General features: G+C 40.5%; 1 protein-coding gene across 4 annotated transcripts in view; it reads left to right on the top strand.

The window, feature by feature from the left end:
• The window catches only part of UBR2 (ubiquitin protein ligase E3 component n-recognin 2), a 122799-nt gene that overhangs the window by 1975 nt on the left and 104783 nt on the right, over positions 1-16041 (top strand). For all 4 annotated transcript variants that reach the window (XM_062186131.1, XM_062186129.1, XM_062186130.1 and 1 more), the window contains exon 2: positions 9040-9299. In XM_062186131.1, the coding sequence (XP_062042115.1) occupies positions 9040-9299 (260 nt within the window). The remainder of the gene's footprint in view (positions 1-9039; positions 9300-16041) is intronic.

Here is a 16041-nt window from a genome sequence, read left to right on the forward strand (position 1 = left end):
GCTTCATTTGAGCTGAACATCACAGTCTGAGCTAATTTTATTTAACTCTGTTCACTTTTAAATGCTTTCTGAACAGTTAGATTTCTGAAAAGTTCAGTTTGAAGGCCAATAACACTTCCTCAACTGAAAAAAGATGCGAACTAGTATGTGTAACGTAAAGATGGCCTTCATATGTGAGGGGTGTGTACTTAAATTCCATATGTGTTTACTTAAAACACCAAACACTTCAAACTGTTGTTCCGGTTTAGCCTCTAAAACAGTCCTTTATCAGAAATTAAGATCAGTTAATAAAGTTGCCAGATTGAAAGTGAATTTTGTGGGGCCGGCGCTGTAGCACTGTGGGTTAATTCTCTGGCCTGAAATGCCAGCATCCCATATGGGCGTCCGTTCTAGTCCCAGCTGCTCCACTTCCGATCCAGCTCTCTGCTATGGCCTGGGACAGCAGTAGAAGATGGCCCAAGTCTTCGGGCCCCTGCACCCACATGGGAGACCCGGAAGAAGCTCCTGGCTCCTGGCTTCGGATAGGCGCAGGTCCGGCCATTGCAGCCATCTGGGGAGTGAACCAGCGGATGGAAGACCTCTCTCTGTCTCTACCTCTCTCTGTAATTCTGTCTTTCAAATAAATAAAATAAATCTAAAAAAAAAAAGACATTTAAAAAAAAGAAAGGGAATTTTGGAGAAGGTGAACAAGTAGAGAACGCAGTCATTGCAGCCCTCAGACGCTCTACTCCTGGGAATTGATTCTACCATGTGACTTTCCCAATACTGCTTGACTTTAATTACATTTCATATCACATATTGATTACATTATATACCCATGGGTGGTTAGGAATTTTTTTTTTAAGATTTTATTTATTTATTTGAGAGGTAGAGTTTCAGACAGAGAGAGAGGTCTTCCATCTGCTGGGTCACTCCCCAGATGGCCGCAAGGGCCAGAGCTGGGCTGATCAGGAGCCAGGAGCTTCCTCCCAGTCTCCCAAGCGACTGCAGGGGCCCAAGGACTTGGGCCATTTTTCTACTGCTTTCCCAGGCTACAGCAGAACACTGGATTGGAAGTGGAGCAGCCAGGACACAAACCTTCACCCATATGGATGCCGGCCGCAGGCGGAGGCTCAGCCTACTATACCACAGCGCTGGCCCCCAGTGATTAGGATTTAAGAAGCACATATACTGTACTGTTTTTCCCCAACTATATAAAAGATGCAAATACATTGAGGAAGTTTTATGTAGAGTTTTATGTCTCTATTACAGTTATTTTTACTTTACTTTTTTAAAGTTTTATTGACCTATAATTCACATGCAGTGGTTTTTAGTTTATTCACAGAGTTGTGCAGCCATTACCTCATTCAATTTTATAATATTTTAGTCATTGCAGAAAAGAAATCCTATACATATTATCAGTTACCCCACCCCCCCCACCCCCCCCGGCTTTTCGAATCCCAAACTCCCAAACTCTTAAGTAACTTAATTATGTTCTGTCTCCATAATTTGATTATTCTGGACATTTCATATAGAGTCATCGAATTTTTGTCTTTTGTGACTGGCTCCTCTCTCTTAGCAAAATATTACCCGGGTTCATCCATGTTGTGGCATGTTTTAGTACTTCATTCCTTTTTATTGCCAAATGCTATTCCATTTTACTGATAGACCACATTTTATTTATCCATTCATCAGTCACTAAATATTTAGATTGTTTATAGTTTTGGATTTTATGAATATTGCTGCTGTGAACATTCATGTATAATTTTCCATGTGGACATTTTTGTTTCTTTTGGATACATGTCAAGGAGTGGAATTATTGGGTTATATGTTAACGACTCTTTTATGGAACTGTCAGACTGTTTTCCAGAGCAGCTGCATCATTTTACATTCCCACAATGTTCTAGTTTCTCCATGTCCTTAGCAACGCTCGTCCATGTTTTCCGTTACAGCTATGACATTGGATGTGAAGTGCTTTTTCACTGGGGTTTTGATTTGCATTTTTCTCAAGACTCATTATACTGAACATCTTCTCATGAGCTAACTGGCCATTTGCATATCTTCTTTGCCAATTTTTTGATTAGTTTTTTTGGTCTTTTATTATTCAGTTTCAATATTATTTGTATTTGTAGTGCTCTCCTTCGTTTGCAAACCTCTTACTTTGTTTAAAACTTTTTCTTAAGATAGTCCCAGAAAACTATTTTATAAAATGAGTAACTTACCTGTTGCTTAGCCTTGTTTGAAAGCAAAACCAAATATGGTTAAAAGATTCAATTTTAATTCTCTATATAATGATAATTAGATACTGTAATAAAAGATTAACCCCTAGGGATTCTTTCATTTTTGTATATTTTGTAAGTGCTCTCCATCTCAAGGCTTAAATTCAGCGTTAGGAAAGCTCCTGGAAACATTGTCATAACATGTTTACTTTAATAGAATGAGTTGACAGTTTCTTTACTTCCCTTTTGGGGGACTTATAGGATTGTGAATCTTTATTGCTGTCTTGTACACATTGATGTGACAGCTACAAATGTCTGAAATGAGGACAAATTAAAAAAGAACCAAAGTAGAAATCTTGTGGTTTTTGTTGAAGAGATAGTTGCAATTAGCATATGTTAGCAAGAACTCATTTGAAAAGCTACAGATTTTATTCTTTTGAGAAATGTGCAAGCCATTATTTTTCAAAGCAGTCATAAATTTTTCTTCCTTCTATATTGAGTGTGTAAATCCAATCAGATTAAAGTGCCTAAAACAGAGCCCAAATCTGTTAGGTGGTTTGGACTTTTTCACAACATAGTAGTAAACTTCTTAAAGATGGGGAACATATATCAGCCCTTCTTGAACCAGATTTTTGTCTTGCTAATAATTTATAGTAATATACAACAAAGTGGTATTTAGAATGAAATAGTTCTTTTTTTTTTTTTTTTTTTTTTTTTGACAGGCAGAGTGGACAGTGAGAGAGAGACAGAGAGAAAGGTCTTCCTTTTGCCGTTGGTTCACCCTCCAATGGCCGCTGCGGTAGCACGCTGCGGCCGGCGCACCGCACTGTTCCGATGGCAGGAGCCAGGTGCTTCTCCTGGTCTCCCATGGGGTGCAGGGCCCAAGTACTTAGGCCATCCTCCACTGCACTCCCTGGCCACAGCAGAGAGCTGGCCTGGAAGAGGGGCAACCGGGACAGGATCGGTGCCCCGACCAGGACTAGAACCCGGTGTGCCATGCCGCAAGGCGGAGGATTAGCCTGTTGAGCCACGGCGCCGGCCTTGAAGTAGTTCTTTTACAAATAATGTATTTTATTCTTAACCAGAAACTGATATTAGCTGATGAGTTTTGTATGAAGAAATCTATGGACAGATTTGACCTTTCTGTTGCTGGAGCCTCAAGACTACATTATTTCTTTTAGATTCTCCCTGGATTAAAATTTGCAAAAGCCAAGTTTTAGGAGACATGAAAACCAAAAGTATAATAAAAACAAAAATTAATTTTAAAATAAAACCTTTCTATGTGTTATAAATGAAAGCTGAAGCACTTAAACTTTCTAGGATTGTGGAGATGAATTCTTTTGGGCATACTGCTTAATTTTTCATTCTTATTTTGGTTTGCCACAGTGGGAGAAAAATTGAATATTTATCCTTGGATGGCGCTGTGGCGTAGTGGGTAAAGCTGTGGCCTTCAGTGCCGGCATCCCATATGGGTGCTGATTCGAGTCCCAGCTGCCCCTACTTCCAATCCAGCTCTCTGCTATGGCCTGGGAAAGCAGTAGAAGATGGCCCAAGTCCTTGGGCCCCTGCAGCCACGTGGGAGACCCTGAAGAAGCTCCTGGCTTCAGATCGGCACAGCTCTGGCCACTGTGGTCAATTGGGGGGTGAACCAGCAGATGGAAGACCTCTCTCTCTCTGCCTCTCCTTCTCTGTCTGTGTAACTCTGACTTTCAAATAAATAAATAAATCTTTTTTTTTAAAAAAGTATCTTTTAACTCAAAGAATAAGATTCTAATTTGCTTGTTGATGACTCTGCCTTCTACTTTTTAAAAACTTATTTTTATATTTACTGAACTTTAATATGCGTGCATGTAAAATTTTTATTTAGAGTACTTTCTAAAGGGAGAAAATCCGTAAAATCTATAGGATTATCTTCCCAGAAAGCTGGAGTATTTATGTATTTATTTTTATTTACTTGAGAGGCAGATGGAAAGAAAGAGAGCTCTCCTACCTGCTGACTCACTCCTCAAATGCCAGCAATAACCAAGGCTGACCTGGGCCAAAGTCAGGAGCTGGGAACTCAATCTGTGTCTCCCACATGGATGGCAGGAACTCAGTTTCTTCTGGAGCCATCACTGCTGTCTCCCTGGGTCCTCGTTAGCAGGAAGTGGAGTCGGACATCTCACCCAAGCACTCCAGTTTGAGATGTGGGCATTTCAACCAGTATCTTAACTGCTAGACCAAATGCCTGCCCCTTACTGTTTTAGGAATCATTTGATCTTTTTCCTGTTTGCATAAAGCAAACACAACAAAGTCAGTAATATTTGGAAAATATAGTTTCACCTTAGAAAAACTCTTCCAAGCTTCTTCAAAGAGAGAGAGAGAAGGAAGGAAGGAAGGAAGGAAGGAAGGAAGGAAGGAAGGAAGGAAGGAAGGAAGGAGGGAGGGAGGGAGAAATGGAAGAAAGAATCTTCCATTGGGAATGGCGCTGTGGCTCAGCAGGTTAAAGCCCTGGCCAGCACTGCAGGCATCCCATATGGGTGCCAGGTTGAGTCACAGCTGCCCCACTTCCTATGCAGCTCCCTGATAAAACACCTGGGAAAGCAACAGAGGATGGCCCAAGTTCTTGGGCCACTGCACTCACATAGGAGACCTGGAAGAAGTTCCTGGCTCCTGCCTTCAGCTGGCCTAGCCCCAGTTGTTACAAGCATTTGGAGAGTGAACCAGTGGATAGAAGTCCTCTCTCTCTGTCTCTTACCTCTCTCTGTAACTTCTGAATTTCAAATAAATAAAATAAATCTTAAAAAAAAGAAAAACTTTGACTATTTCAATTATAAACTTCCATTCAGCACTTTAACTTATGAACAAACTTTTTACATTTTTAGTAAAAATTCTCTGAAAACATGAAATTGACTAGAAAGTTAATACAGACCACTTCATGAATATTTAAAATCTATCTTGTTTTTAGAAGGAAGACCGTAAGCTGAAGATTGTACATGTAAAAGTTAAAGTGAAGCCCTTACCCTGACACCCATGTGAGGCCTAGATGGAGTTCTGGGCTCCTGGCTACAGCATGGCCCAGCCCTAGCCATTGCAGCCATTTGCAGAGTGAACCAGCAGATGGAAGATCTCTCTCTATCACACTGCCTTTCAAACAAATAAAATAAATCTTTTTTACAAAACCGAGGCCCTTAAATTGACTTCTTAGGATGTTAGACATCACTTGAACATACTCCCTTACAAGGTTGTAGATGTAGGTTGTAATCCATGAATAAATATTGGATCTAGGAGTTATGTCAGCATTTCAGTTAGCTGCATTTTAGTAGAAGTAAGTCATTTTACTCATACTTTGTTTAAAAAAATGTTTTTAATTTAAAGATTTATTTGTTTATTTGAAAGGTAGAGTTACTGAGGGAGAGAGAGACAACGAGATCTTCCATCTGCCGATTCACTTCCCAAATGACCACAACAGCCTGGGATGGGTCAGGCCGAAGTCAGGAGCTACGTGCTTCATCTGGGTTTCCCACGGGGTGACAGTGGCCCAAGTCCTTGAACCGTCATCTGCTGCTTTCCCAGGCAGATTGACAGGGAGCTGGATTGGAAACGGAGCAGCTGGGACTCAAACTGGTACTCATATGGGATGCTTAACCCACTGCACCACAATGCTGGCCCCTATTTCATGTTTTCTGATTTAAAATTTTTACTCAGCTTAGAACCAGAATGATGTCTTAACTATACAAAGCAGTGTGGAGAACAAATAAACATATGGGCAGAGTTGGCAGAGGAGGCAGGGATAAATGACAAAATAAGTGGAAAGACAGAAATAGGAAAGGAAAGGAAGTGGTTTGAAGGCTGCCTTCTCTAGGGTTTATTTAGTTTCATTTTTAGAAACTAGTCTCTGAGCCTTGCTGCATGCTCAGAGCCATATAGAACATCATGTAGACTGTAAATGTTATGTGACAGTAGTATAAACAAATAAGTAGTTGTGCATAGAAGAGATTGTATTAAATACTCACTGAGACCAGGTTCTATTTTAGCCACGGGGGGTGGGGATGAGGAGTAGGTTAAGAAGGAATCCCCCAGAAAGTAAGGCATAAACTGAGACCTGAAGAGTGAATAGCAAATGGCTTTGTAAAGCAGAGAAAAAGCGAGTAGTCATTCAGGTCAGAAGGAGCAGCTCGGAGAGTCTGATGAAGACAAGCAGCTTGTAAACCTTGTCAGGGAACTTGACTAGATGGTAACTATGTCATGGGGACCTGAAGGACATGGTCTTAAGAGCATTTTGCAAAAATCACTCTGGTAGTGAAGTTGGGAAATATATTGCAGAGGAGAAAGCCAATTAGTTTAGACTGGATAGTGGAATGTAGTGACTCCGAGAAAGAGATAGCTGGACGAGAGACATTCAGGAAGCCTACTAGACAAGACATGATTGGTTGGATGTTGAAATGAGGAAGAAGAAAGATTTTGAAGTCTTCTGGTTTGGATACCTTTTTGATAAAATAGAGAAATGGAGAGAACAACGGATTTTGAAGGGGAACAGAGATTACAAGTTCAAGTTTGGATATATGAAAAGTCTTTGAAAAGTTGGTGGAAATTACGTAGTATGAAACTATGCCAATTAACGGTAAAACTACTACTCAAACAGTACTTTATACTTTGTGTGTCTATGTGGGTGCAAACTGTTGAAATCTTTGATTAGTATATACCAAGTTGATCTTCTGTATATAAAGATAATTGAAAATGAATCTTTATGAAGAATGGGATAGGAGAGGGAGTAGGAGATGGGATGGTTGCGGGTGGGAGGGAGGTTATGGGCTGAAAAGCTGCTATAATTCAAAAGTTGTACTTTTGAAATTTATATTAATTAAATAAAAGTTAAAAAAGAAAGAAACTATACGGGGGCCTGCTCTGTGGCCTAGCGGATAAAGCTGCCGCCTGCTGCACTGGCATCCCATATGGGTGCCGGTTCGAGTCCAGCTGTTCCACTCCAATCTAGCTCTCTGCTGTGGCCTGGGAAAGCAGTAGAAGATGGCCCAAGCCCTTGGGCCCCTCCACCCATGTGGGAGACCTGGAAGAAGCTCCTGGCTCCTGGCTTCGGATAGGTGTAATTCTGGCCGTTGTGACCAACTGGGGAGTGAACCAGAGGATGGAAGACTTCTCGCTCGCTCTCTGCTTCTCCTCTCTCTTAACTCTGACTTTCAAATGAATAAATTAAAAAAAAAACAAAACAAAACAAAAAAAACTATGCATGGATTTCAAAATTGTTTTGCACCAAAAAATTTTTCTTCTGATTCTGTTCTTCCATGATTTTCTTTTTCTTTTTTCTTTTTCTTTTTCTTTTTTTTTTTTGAGAGACAGAGCAGTCATTTATTGGTTTACTCCCCAAATGTCTGTAGTGCCAGAGGCAGGCCAGGGTTGAAGCCAGAAGCCTGGAACACAATCCAGCTCTCCATTTCCTTAAGCCATCACTGTGCCTCTCAGGGTCTACATTAGAAGGAAGCTGCAAATCCAGGAAGCAGTCCAACATGGGGCATCGCTAGGCTAAGCTCCGGTTCCCTCCCCGAATTGTTTTTTTCTTTTAAAGATTATTTATTTATTTAAAGATTTATTTATTTATTTGAAAGGCAGAGTTACAAAGAGGCAGAGGTAGAAAAAGAGGTCTTCCATCTGCTGGTTCACTCCCCAGATGGCCACAATGGCTGGAGCTGCACCAATCCAAAGCCAGGAGTCAGGAGCTTCTTCTGGGACTCCCACACAGGTGCAGGGGCCCAAGCATCTGGACCATCTTCTACTGCTTTCTCAGGCCATAGCAGAGAGCTGGATCGGAAGTGGAGCAGCTGGCTCTTGAACCAGCACCTATATGGATTGCCAGCACTGTAGACAATAGCTTTACCCACTACGCCACAACACCGACCCCTAATTTTTTAATTTATTTATTTTTATTTCTTTATTTTATGTATTTAAAAGGCAGAATGACAGAAATGGAGGGGGGAGAGATCTATCGTCCATCCACCAAGGCTGGACCATGCTGAAGGCAGGAGCCAGAAACTCAAGATGTCAAGACGGGTCTCCCACACAAGTGGAGGGGCGTAAATATTTGGGTCATCTCCCGGTGCCTTCTCAGGCACGTTAGCAGGGAGCTGAATTGGAAGTGGGGTAGCCAGGACTGAAACTGACATTCCAATATGAAAGTTTAACCATAGCACCGGCCCTCTGAATTTTTTGGAATGCCCTCATTGAATTGATGCCCATGAGGTCTCTTAAGCATAATTGTAACGGAGAGGTTTGGGAGACAAAGAGTAGTTTTTCATTGTTATTAGTGGGAAGAGCAAAGGGGAAAGGGCTTATGGAGAGAGGTCGGTCATAAAGAGGGCATAATTGATAAACAAAGTTTTTTATGGGTTCACAATCATAAGAGACATGTAAACCTAGAGAGAAATAAAACTAGTGTATTGGCTATTTACATTCACTGCATGGACAAACTGGCATGAGGATCTGTATCACAGTCGGAGTTACATTTGAGCAAAATGTTAGACAGGAAGTCATCCATCTTCTGTGATGATCTCTGCGGGGATTTCAGATGAGCTCTGTGGTCACTCCTGTATTACCTATAGAAGCCGGCTTCAAAGGTCATTTGGAGAAGGGGCCTTGTTTCATTTTTAACTTTGCTGGTAACTTTATAATACAAGTTTAATATACTTGGCATTTTAATGGATTGAATTTCTGAGACATAGGGTAAGTATAATAAGTAGGTATTCTTTTGTCATTATTTTATATGTAAAATCAAATAGGGTAGATTTGTTCAAATTAGCAGTTCATTAACATTGTTTAAAGTTATCTTTTCTGTTTTCTTTTTTTAAAGAAATGGCTGCAAGCCACCGACCTCACTAGAGAAGTGTACCAGCATTTAGCCCACTATGTACCCCAAATCTACTGCAGAGGTCCCAACCCTTTTCCACAGAAAGAAGACATGCTGGCACAGCATGTCTTGTTGGGACCGATGGAATGGTATCTTTGTGGTGAAGATCCTACATTTGGATTTCCAAAACTAGAACAAGCAAATAAACCTTCTCATCTTTGTGGTCGTGTTTTTAAAGTAGGAGAGCCTACGTACTCTTGCAGGTAAGATATTTCAATTTTCTTTCTAAATGGATTTTTGTTTTTGCATGACTTCTTTATTCTGAAACCTTAACATTTTATTTTAACATTATAAAATACAGTGTATATTTAAAAGTTCACATCTCAGATATATACTGTTTAATAAATCGTTATGAAAAGAACATAATTATTTTCCAGGTCAAGAAATAGACTGTCGTCAGCATTCCAGAAGTTCACTGTGTGCACTGTGTTAATGCTTCCTCTCCTATCGACTGTGATCTTAACACTTAACAAAAATCTCTTCCTTGCTTTACTTGGTATTGCCCCAAGTTTGGGCAATTGGAGCCCCGTCACACAAGCTTGGCTGTCCTTCCCAACACGCCTTTGTTAGTTCTGTGTGCTTTTTTCCTTTCTGAGACAAGAAGTTCACAGCTTACTTTGTACTAACTCTGACCCATATGTAGAATCATCCATTTCTCCAAAAATTTTCCTTTCATTGGGATGGTGGTTAGAGATCAAGGTCTGGAGTATGCATTTGGTGTAGTGGTTAAGATACCGCTTGAAATACCCATATCCCATATCAGGATACCGAGTTCAAATCCTGGCTTCCCTTCCAACTCCAGTTTCCTGCTAATGTGCACCCTTGGGAGCAGCAGGTGATGGCTCAAGTACTTGGGTGCCTGTCCAAGTATGACTGTGCCCCCATTCTGTAAGACTATCTTAAACAAACACACATGCACACACTGGAGACCTGGATTGAGGTCCTGCTTCTGTTGTGCACTTGTTCCACTTCTCTGGTGTCCTGACTCACAGATTGTCGCTGTTTTATCTGCCCTAAATATTGATTCACTCTCAGCTCAGTGGGACCTTCCTGTGTACTCAGACTAGCTTGCTTTGCTGGAGATCCAGGTAGAAAGTTACCCCCTCACTGAGAGTCAGAGCCCTCCTAGGGCTCACCTTGTAAATTTCCCATCTCTAGTTACTGCCCTCTTGTACTACCTGTTGCCCAGTGCCCTTGTGTATTTCTTCTGCTTTTAGGTTTATTTACAATGGAGAGGCTAATTCAGAACCAGTTACCCCATCATAGCCAAAAGTGCAAGTTCAAAATTCATTTTAACCAGTGAAAGTTGCTTATGTTTGTTGAGCACCAGATTTAACTTTTTTTTTTTTAAGATTTATTTTATTTATTTGAAAGGTAGAGTTAGGGTCAGAGAGAGAGATCTTCCATCTGTTGGTTCACTCCCCAAATGGCTGCAACGGCTAGGTCTGGACCACGCCTAAGCCAGGAGCCAGGAGCGTCATCTGGGTCTCCCAAATGGGTGCAGAGGTTCAAGCTCTTGGGCTGTCCTCTGCTGCTTTTCCTTTGTGCATTATATGCCAGCATTGCAGGTGGCAGCTTAACCTGCTGTGCCACCACCCCAGCCCCCAGACTTAATGCTAATCATTTTGTATGTAATCATATTTAATCCTCTGTAACCTCGGAGACAGTATCTTTGAGGAAACTGAGGTTATGTGACTTACCTGCAGTCGTAAAATCTGAAACCAGGCCTGTGACTCTGAAGTCCATGTTCTTTACCTTTTCCTTTCTTTTATTCTCAAATATTGGCTTATAAGAGTTTTTCACTCTTAGTAAAATGAAGGAAAATACAGTGTTTCTTGCAACTATACACATTTAAATTCTGAAATGTCCTTTGTTGTTAAATTATTATTGTAAGCAATGATGACAGTGAACTAGGTAATATTGTTCCAATTTGTAGCATTCTTGGCAAAGTAAATTAGCAGCTTTTTCTGTGGTTTTTCTGCTAGTCACTGCAGCTCAGAATTCTGCTACCTACTACCACCGTCATTCCTAAGCAGAAAACCAAGTAAAGTTATAATACTATCTTTTGTACCACAAAGTATATGCAGAGAGTATTAAATACAATTCATATCAGGACTGTAACTAACACAATACCTAAAAGATAATCTATAGAAGTGAAATTGACACTTAGAGGTGCGATGACTTTGAATAGCCCTTTACTCAACTGTTGAGGAACAGGGCTTTTATATATACATATATACACACACTATTTGTTGAACTCTGTACTTAGCGTAGGGTTAATATTATGTGTATAAAGTTAATTGAAAATAGATCTTAGTAAAAAATAAGAATGGGAATAGGAGAGGGTGAGAGTATGTGTAGAAGGGAGGATAGGATGGGAAGAATCACTGTGTTCCTAAATTTGTATTTATGAAATGCATGAAGTTTGTTATACCTTAAATAAAAGGTTTCTAGGGGAAAAAAAAAAAAAAAAGAATTCAAGAGTCCTGGAAGCTACAAAGGACAAAAAAAGGAAAGAGCTGTTGGTGACTCATAAATCACAGATCAGACTTTGAATCCTTTTGTTAGACTGGGCTGTGGACTACTGTTTCCCAATCACAAGTGTTTGGTTACATACAGTGAGGAAAAATAGATTTAAAAGATAAGTTTATTTTGGTGCAAAATTCTGAAGTCATATATACAAGGAATCAAAAGTTCATGGAAAATTCACGTTATGCAGAAATTGCACAAATTTCAAAAGATTTTTTTTTTTTTTATTTTTTATTTTTGACAGGCAGAGTGGATAGTGAGAGACAGAGAGACAGAGAGAAAGGTCTTCCTTTGCCATTGGTTCACCCTCCAATGGCCGCCGCGGCCAGCGCACCGCGCTGATCCGATGGCAGGAGCCAGGTACTTATCCTGGTCTCCCATGGGGAGCAGGGCCCAAGCACTGCACTCCTGGGCCATAGCAGAGAGCTGGCCTGGAAGAGGGGCAACCGGGACAGAATCTGGCGCCCTGACTGGGACTAGGACCCGGTGTGCCGGCACCGCTAGGCGGAGGATTAGCCTATTGAGCCGCGGCACCGGCCGTCAAATTTCAAAAGATTTTTTGCACCAAATCAAACTTATGTTTTAATTCCATTTTCCATTAACTTCTTGAAGTCCCCTTGTATTAGATGCTCTGCAAATATTTGTTAAGCAAATGTCTGTTACGTTATTCAAAGAACAGGGGATTTTCTTTTTTAAATTATTCTTCAGCTTATATATCTATATATTATTTGTGAATTTGTTTTATTTGAAAGTCAGAGAGAAAGAGACAGACAGAGACCATCATCTGCTGGTTTGCTCTCCAAATGTCCACAATAGCCAGGATTTGGCCAAGCTGAAACTGGGAGCCTGGAACTCAATCTGGGGCTCCAATGTGGATGAAATGGACCCAAGACCTTGAGCCATCAGTTGCTGCCTCCCAAGGGACACATTAGCAGGAAATTAGATCAGAAGCAGAGGCAGGACTTGAACCCCAGCACCCTGATATGGCAAGCGGGTGTCCCAAGTGGCATCTTAACTGTTGCAACAAACACTCACCCCCAGGCAACTTGAATATGTTTTTGTCATTCCACTTTAGCTGACTTGCTTGAGTATTCTTATTAGTTGCACATTGCCATACTGGCCCGGTGACAGCTCCATATTTACAGTTATAAGCCAGTTACTTTCAGTTATGTTGTTTGTTTATTATGTTTGCTATGTACAGGAAACCCTTTCCATTCTAGATTTTACAACTTCAGATATTCACTCTTGTATCCAGCCAGTTCATTAATAGGGCGGATAATGCTGTGGGTACTCAGGATGTTAATCTGTTATAAATTTATGGCCTTTTCATTTTTTCTTTGGTACCCTTTTACTTATATTTTTTAAAGATTTATTTATTTATTTGAAAGGCAGAGTTAGAGAGAGACAGAGGGAGAGAGATCTTACATAAACTGGTTCACTCCCCAAATGGCCACAACAGCCAGAGCTGGTCTGATCCAGAGCAAGGAACCAGGAGCTTCTTCCAGGTCTCCCACACGGGTGCAGGAGCCCAAGCACTTGGGCGATCCCCCGCTGATTCCCAGGTGTATTAGTGGGGAGCTGGGTCAGAAGTGGGGCAGCCAGGACCCGAGTTGGTGCCCATATGGGATGACAGCATCACAGGCAGCAGCTTTACCCACTGTGCCACAGTACCGACCTTGTTTGGCACCCTTTTAATCAAAGGTGTATAAAATTCTGGAATTTTGTTAGTCCCAGGAATCTCTTGTGTGTCTGTGGGTCCATCCTACAGGAGAAGAGATTGGATGCAGGGAGAACTTAACTGAGTATTTTATAGGGGGCCCTTGATTAAACTGATAATTCTGAGATATTCTAGTACCAGAAGAAGAGGAAGTAAGGAGAAATTTGTTTTCAGCAGGTACATGGAAATGGCTTTTGGAGTTGGGAGGAGTGGGGTAGAATGGCAGAAAGAGTAATTTATTTATTACATCGATGAAAAGCGTATATCATGGTGAGCTATTGGTCTGTATTTGAAGCTTAACTGCTTCTGAAGGATTTGTGCATGAGACTGAGTCAGAGATCTCAGTAGATTTTTTCCTATATTACGTGTGGGGCCCCAGGAAGGGTGCAGGGCGGGGTCCAGCTTTCTTATGCCAGTCTGGGATTCCTCTGAGATACAGATTAGTTTCACTAAAACCTGGAGAATATAGGTTGATCTGTTCTCAATATTCTTTTTATTTAGGAGATGTATATAATCAATAAAAAGAAAGGCACTGGGGCTAGTGCTGTGGCTTAGCAGGTTAAGCCACTGCCTGCAATGCCAGCATCCCATATGGGCGACAGTTTGATTCCCAGCTGCTCCACTTCCAATCCAGCTCTCTGCAATGGCCTGAGAAAGCAGCAGAAGATGGTCCAAGTGCTTAGTGCCCTGCACGCACATGGGAGACCTGGAAGAAGCTCGTGGTTCCTGGCTTTGGTCTGGCCCAGTTCCAGCCATTGCAACCACTTGGGGAATGAACCAGTAAATGGAAGATATCTCTCTCTGTGTGTAATTCTGCCTTTCAAATAAAATAAATAAATCTTTAAAAAAAAATAGAAAAAGAAAAGAAAGGCACTTACAGTAGTGGACATGCCTTATGGTATAAGGAAAGAATTTTTACTTTCATGACATCAGCCAGAGAGAGATGACAGGGCATATTCACTAAGGACAGAGAATATAAAGAACAACCTTAGCCACTGCTTTTTTTAAATTGGCTTGAAAAAAATTAATAAAACATGCATTGGTTATGACATTCAAAAGGTACAAAAGTTTGTGTCTTAAAATATCCTTTCCTCTCTCATCCCTTAAGTTCCCTGTTCAAATAAGGACCAGTATTAATTTTTTTGTGTGTAGCCTTCCAGATATTTTGTATATGCAGTGTTTTGCATATGTTCTTTTTGTTTGTTTGTTTTTGAGAGGCAGGGTGAGAAAGAAACAGATAAGAGAGATTGTACCCACTGGTTCACTTCCCAAGTGCCCACAATGGCCAAGGCTGGAGCCAGAAGCCAGAGAACTTGATCCAAATGTCCCACATAGGTAGCGGGGATCCAATTACTTGAACCATCACCTGCTGCCACCCTGGGTTCCTATTGGCTGAAAGCTGTAAATTGCAAGCCAGAGTGAGCCAGGAATTGAACCCAGGGACTCCACTATAGGGCACAGACACCTTAACCACTAGGCCAAACATCTACCTCATTTTTATTTTTTTGAGGTTTGTTTTGTTTATTTCATGATCTGTGTATTTTATAAATTTTAGAATTAGCTTTCAAATTTTTATTTTTAAGAAAAGTAAAGATTACAGTTAGGATTACATCCAGTCTATCAGTTTGGAGAGAAGTGATATTTTACAACATTGAGTTTTCAAATCCATTGTATCTTAAATCTCTCTATGAAGGTTTTCTTTAATCTGTTTTAACTATGTTTTACTGCTTTTTTGTGTAGAAGTTATATGCCCATTTTGTCATGTTTATTCTCAAATGTTTTATTGTGGTATTGCAAATCGAATTTTTTCTTCTTTTTACTTCCTTTTACATTTATTTTCTTCTCTCTCTGTGTGTGTGTGTGTGTGTAAATATAGCTGGTTTCTGATATTGAATTTGTTCTCTGACCTTACCATATTTATTTATTGGTTCTAGTAGATTTTTGTTCCTTAGATTTTAATATAATTAATTCCTCTGTGAATGGAGACAGTTTTCCTTCCTTTATGGTCTTTTGGCCATTTACTTCTGTTTTGTACTTTATTACTGTGGTAAAAGTGCATTATACTCAATTTTAGGGGGAAAGCCTCAGACTTTCTCTTTTAAATGTAATGTGTGGTATAGTTTTCTCATATATATGCTTTATCCCTTCTTTAAAAAAATTGTTTTTGTTTATTCGAAAAACAGAGTTACAGAGAGGGAGATAGAGATCTTCCATCTGCTGGTTCACTCCCCAAACAGCCACGGAGACCAGGGCTGGGCCAGGCCAAAGCCAGGAGCTAGGAATTCCATCTGGGTCTCTCACATGGGTGCAGGGGCCTAACCACTTGGGCCATCTTCTGTTTCCTGGCACATTAGCAGAGAGCTGGATCAGAAGTAGAGCAGTCAGGACATGAACCAAAGCCCATATAGAATGCCAGCATCACAGGCAGCAGCTTAACCACTGTACCACAGTGCCAGCCCTGAGAATGTTCCCGTCTTTTCCTAGATTGTGTAGTTTTTGTTTTGTTTTGTTTTTTGTTTTTTGGATGTTTATCATAAATACTCATTGAATATTATCAAGTGTTTTTACTCTGTCTATTGAGGTAATTGTAATTTTAATTTCATTAGTATGGTTGACTGCACTGATTGATATATTTCCTTTGGAAAAAACCCTATTTGAATGTCATATTACAACTTTTATATAATACTCAGTTCAATTTG

Source organism: Lepus europaeus, chromosome 3 (assembly GCF_033115175.1).
Source record: "Lepus europaeus isolate LE1 chromosome 3, mLepTim1.pri, whole genome shotgun sequence".
Classification (NCBI taxonomy): Eukaryota; Metazoa; Chordata; class Mammalia; order Lagomorpha; family Leporidae; genus Lepus; species Lepus europaeus.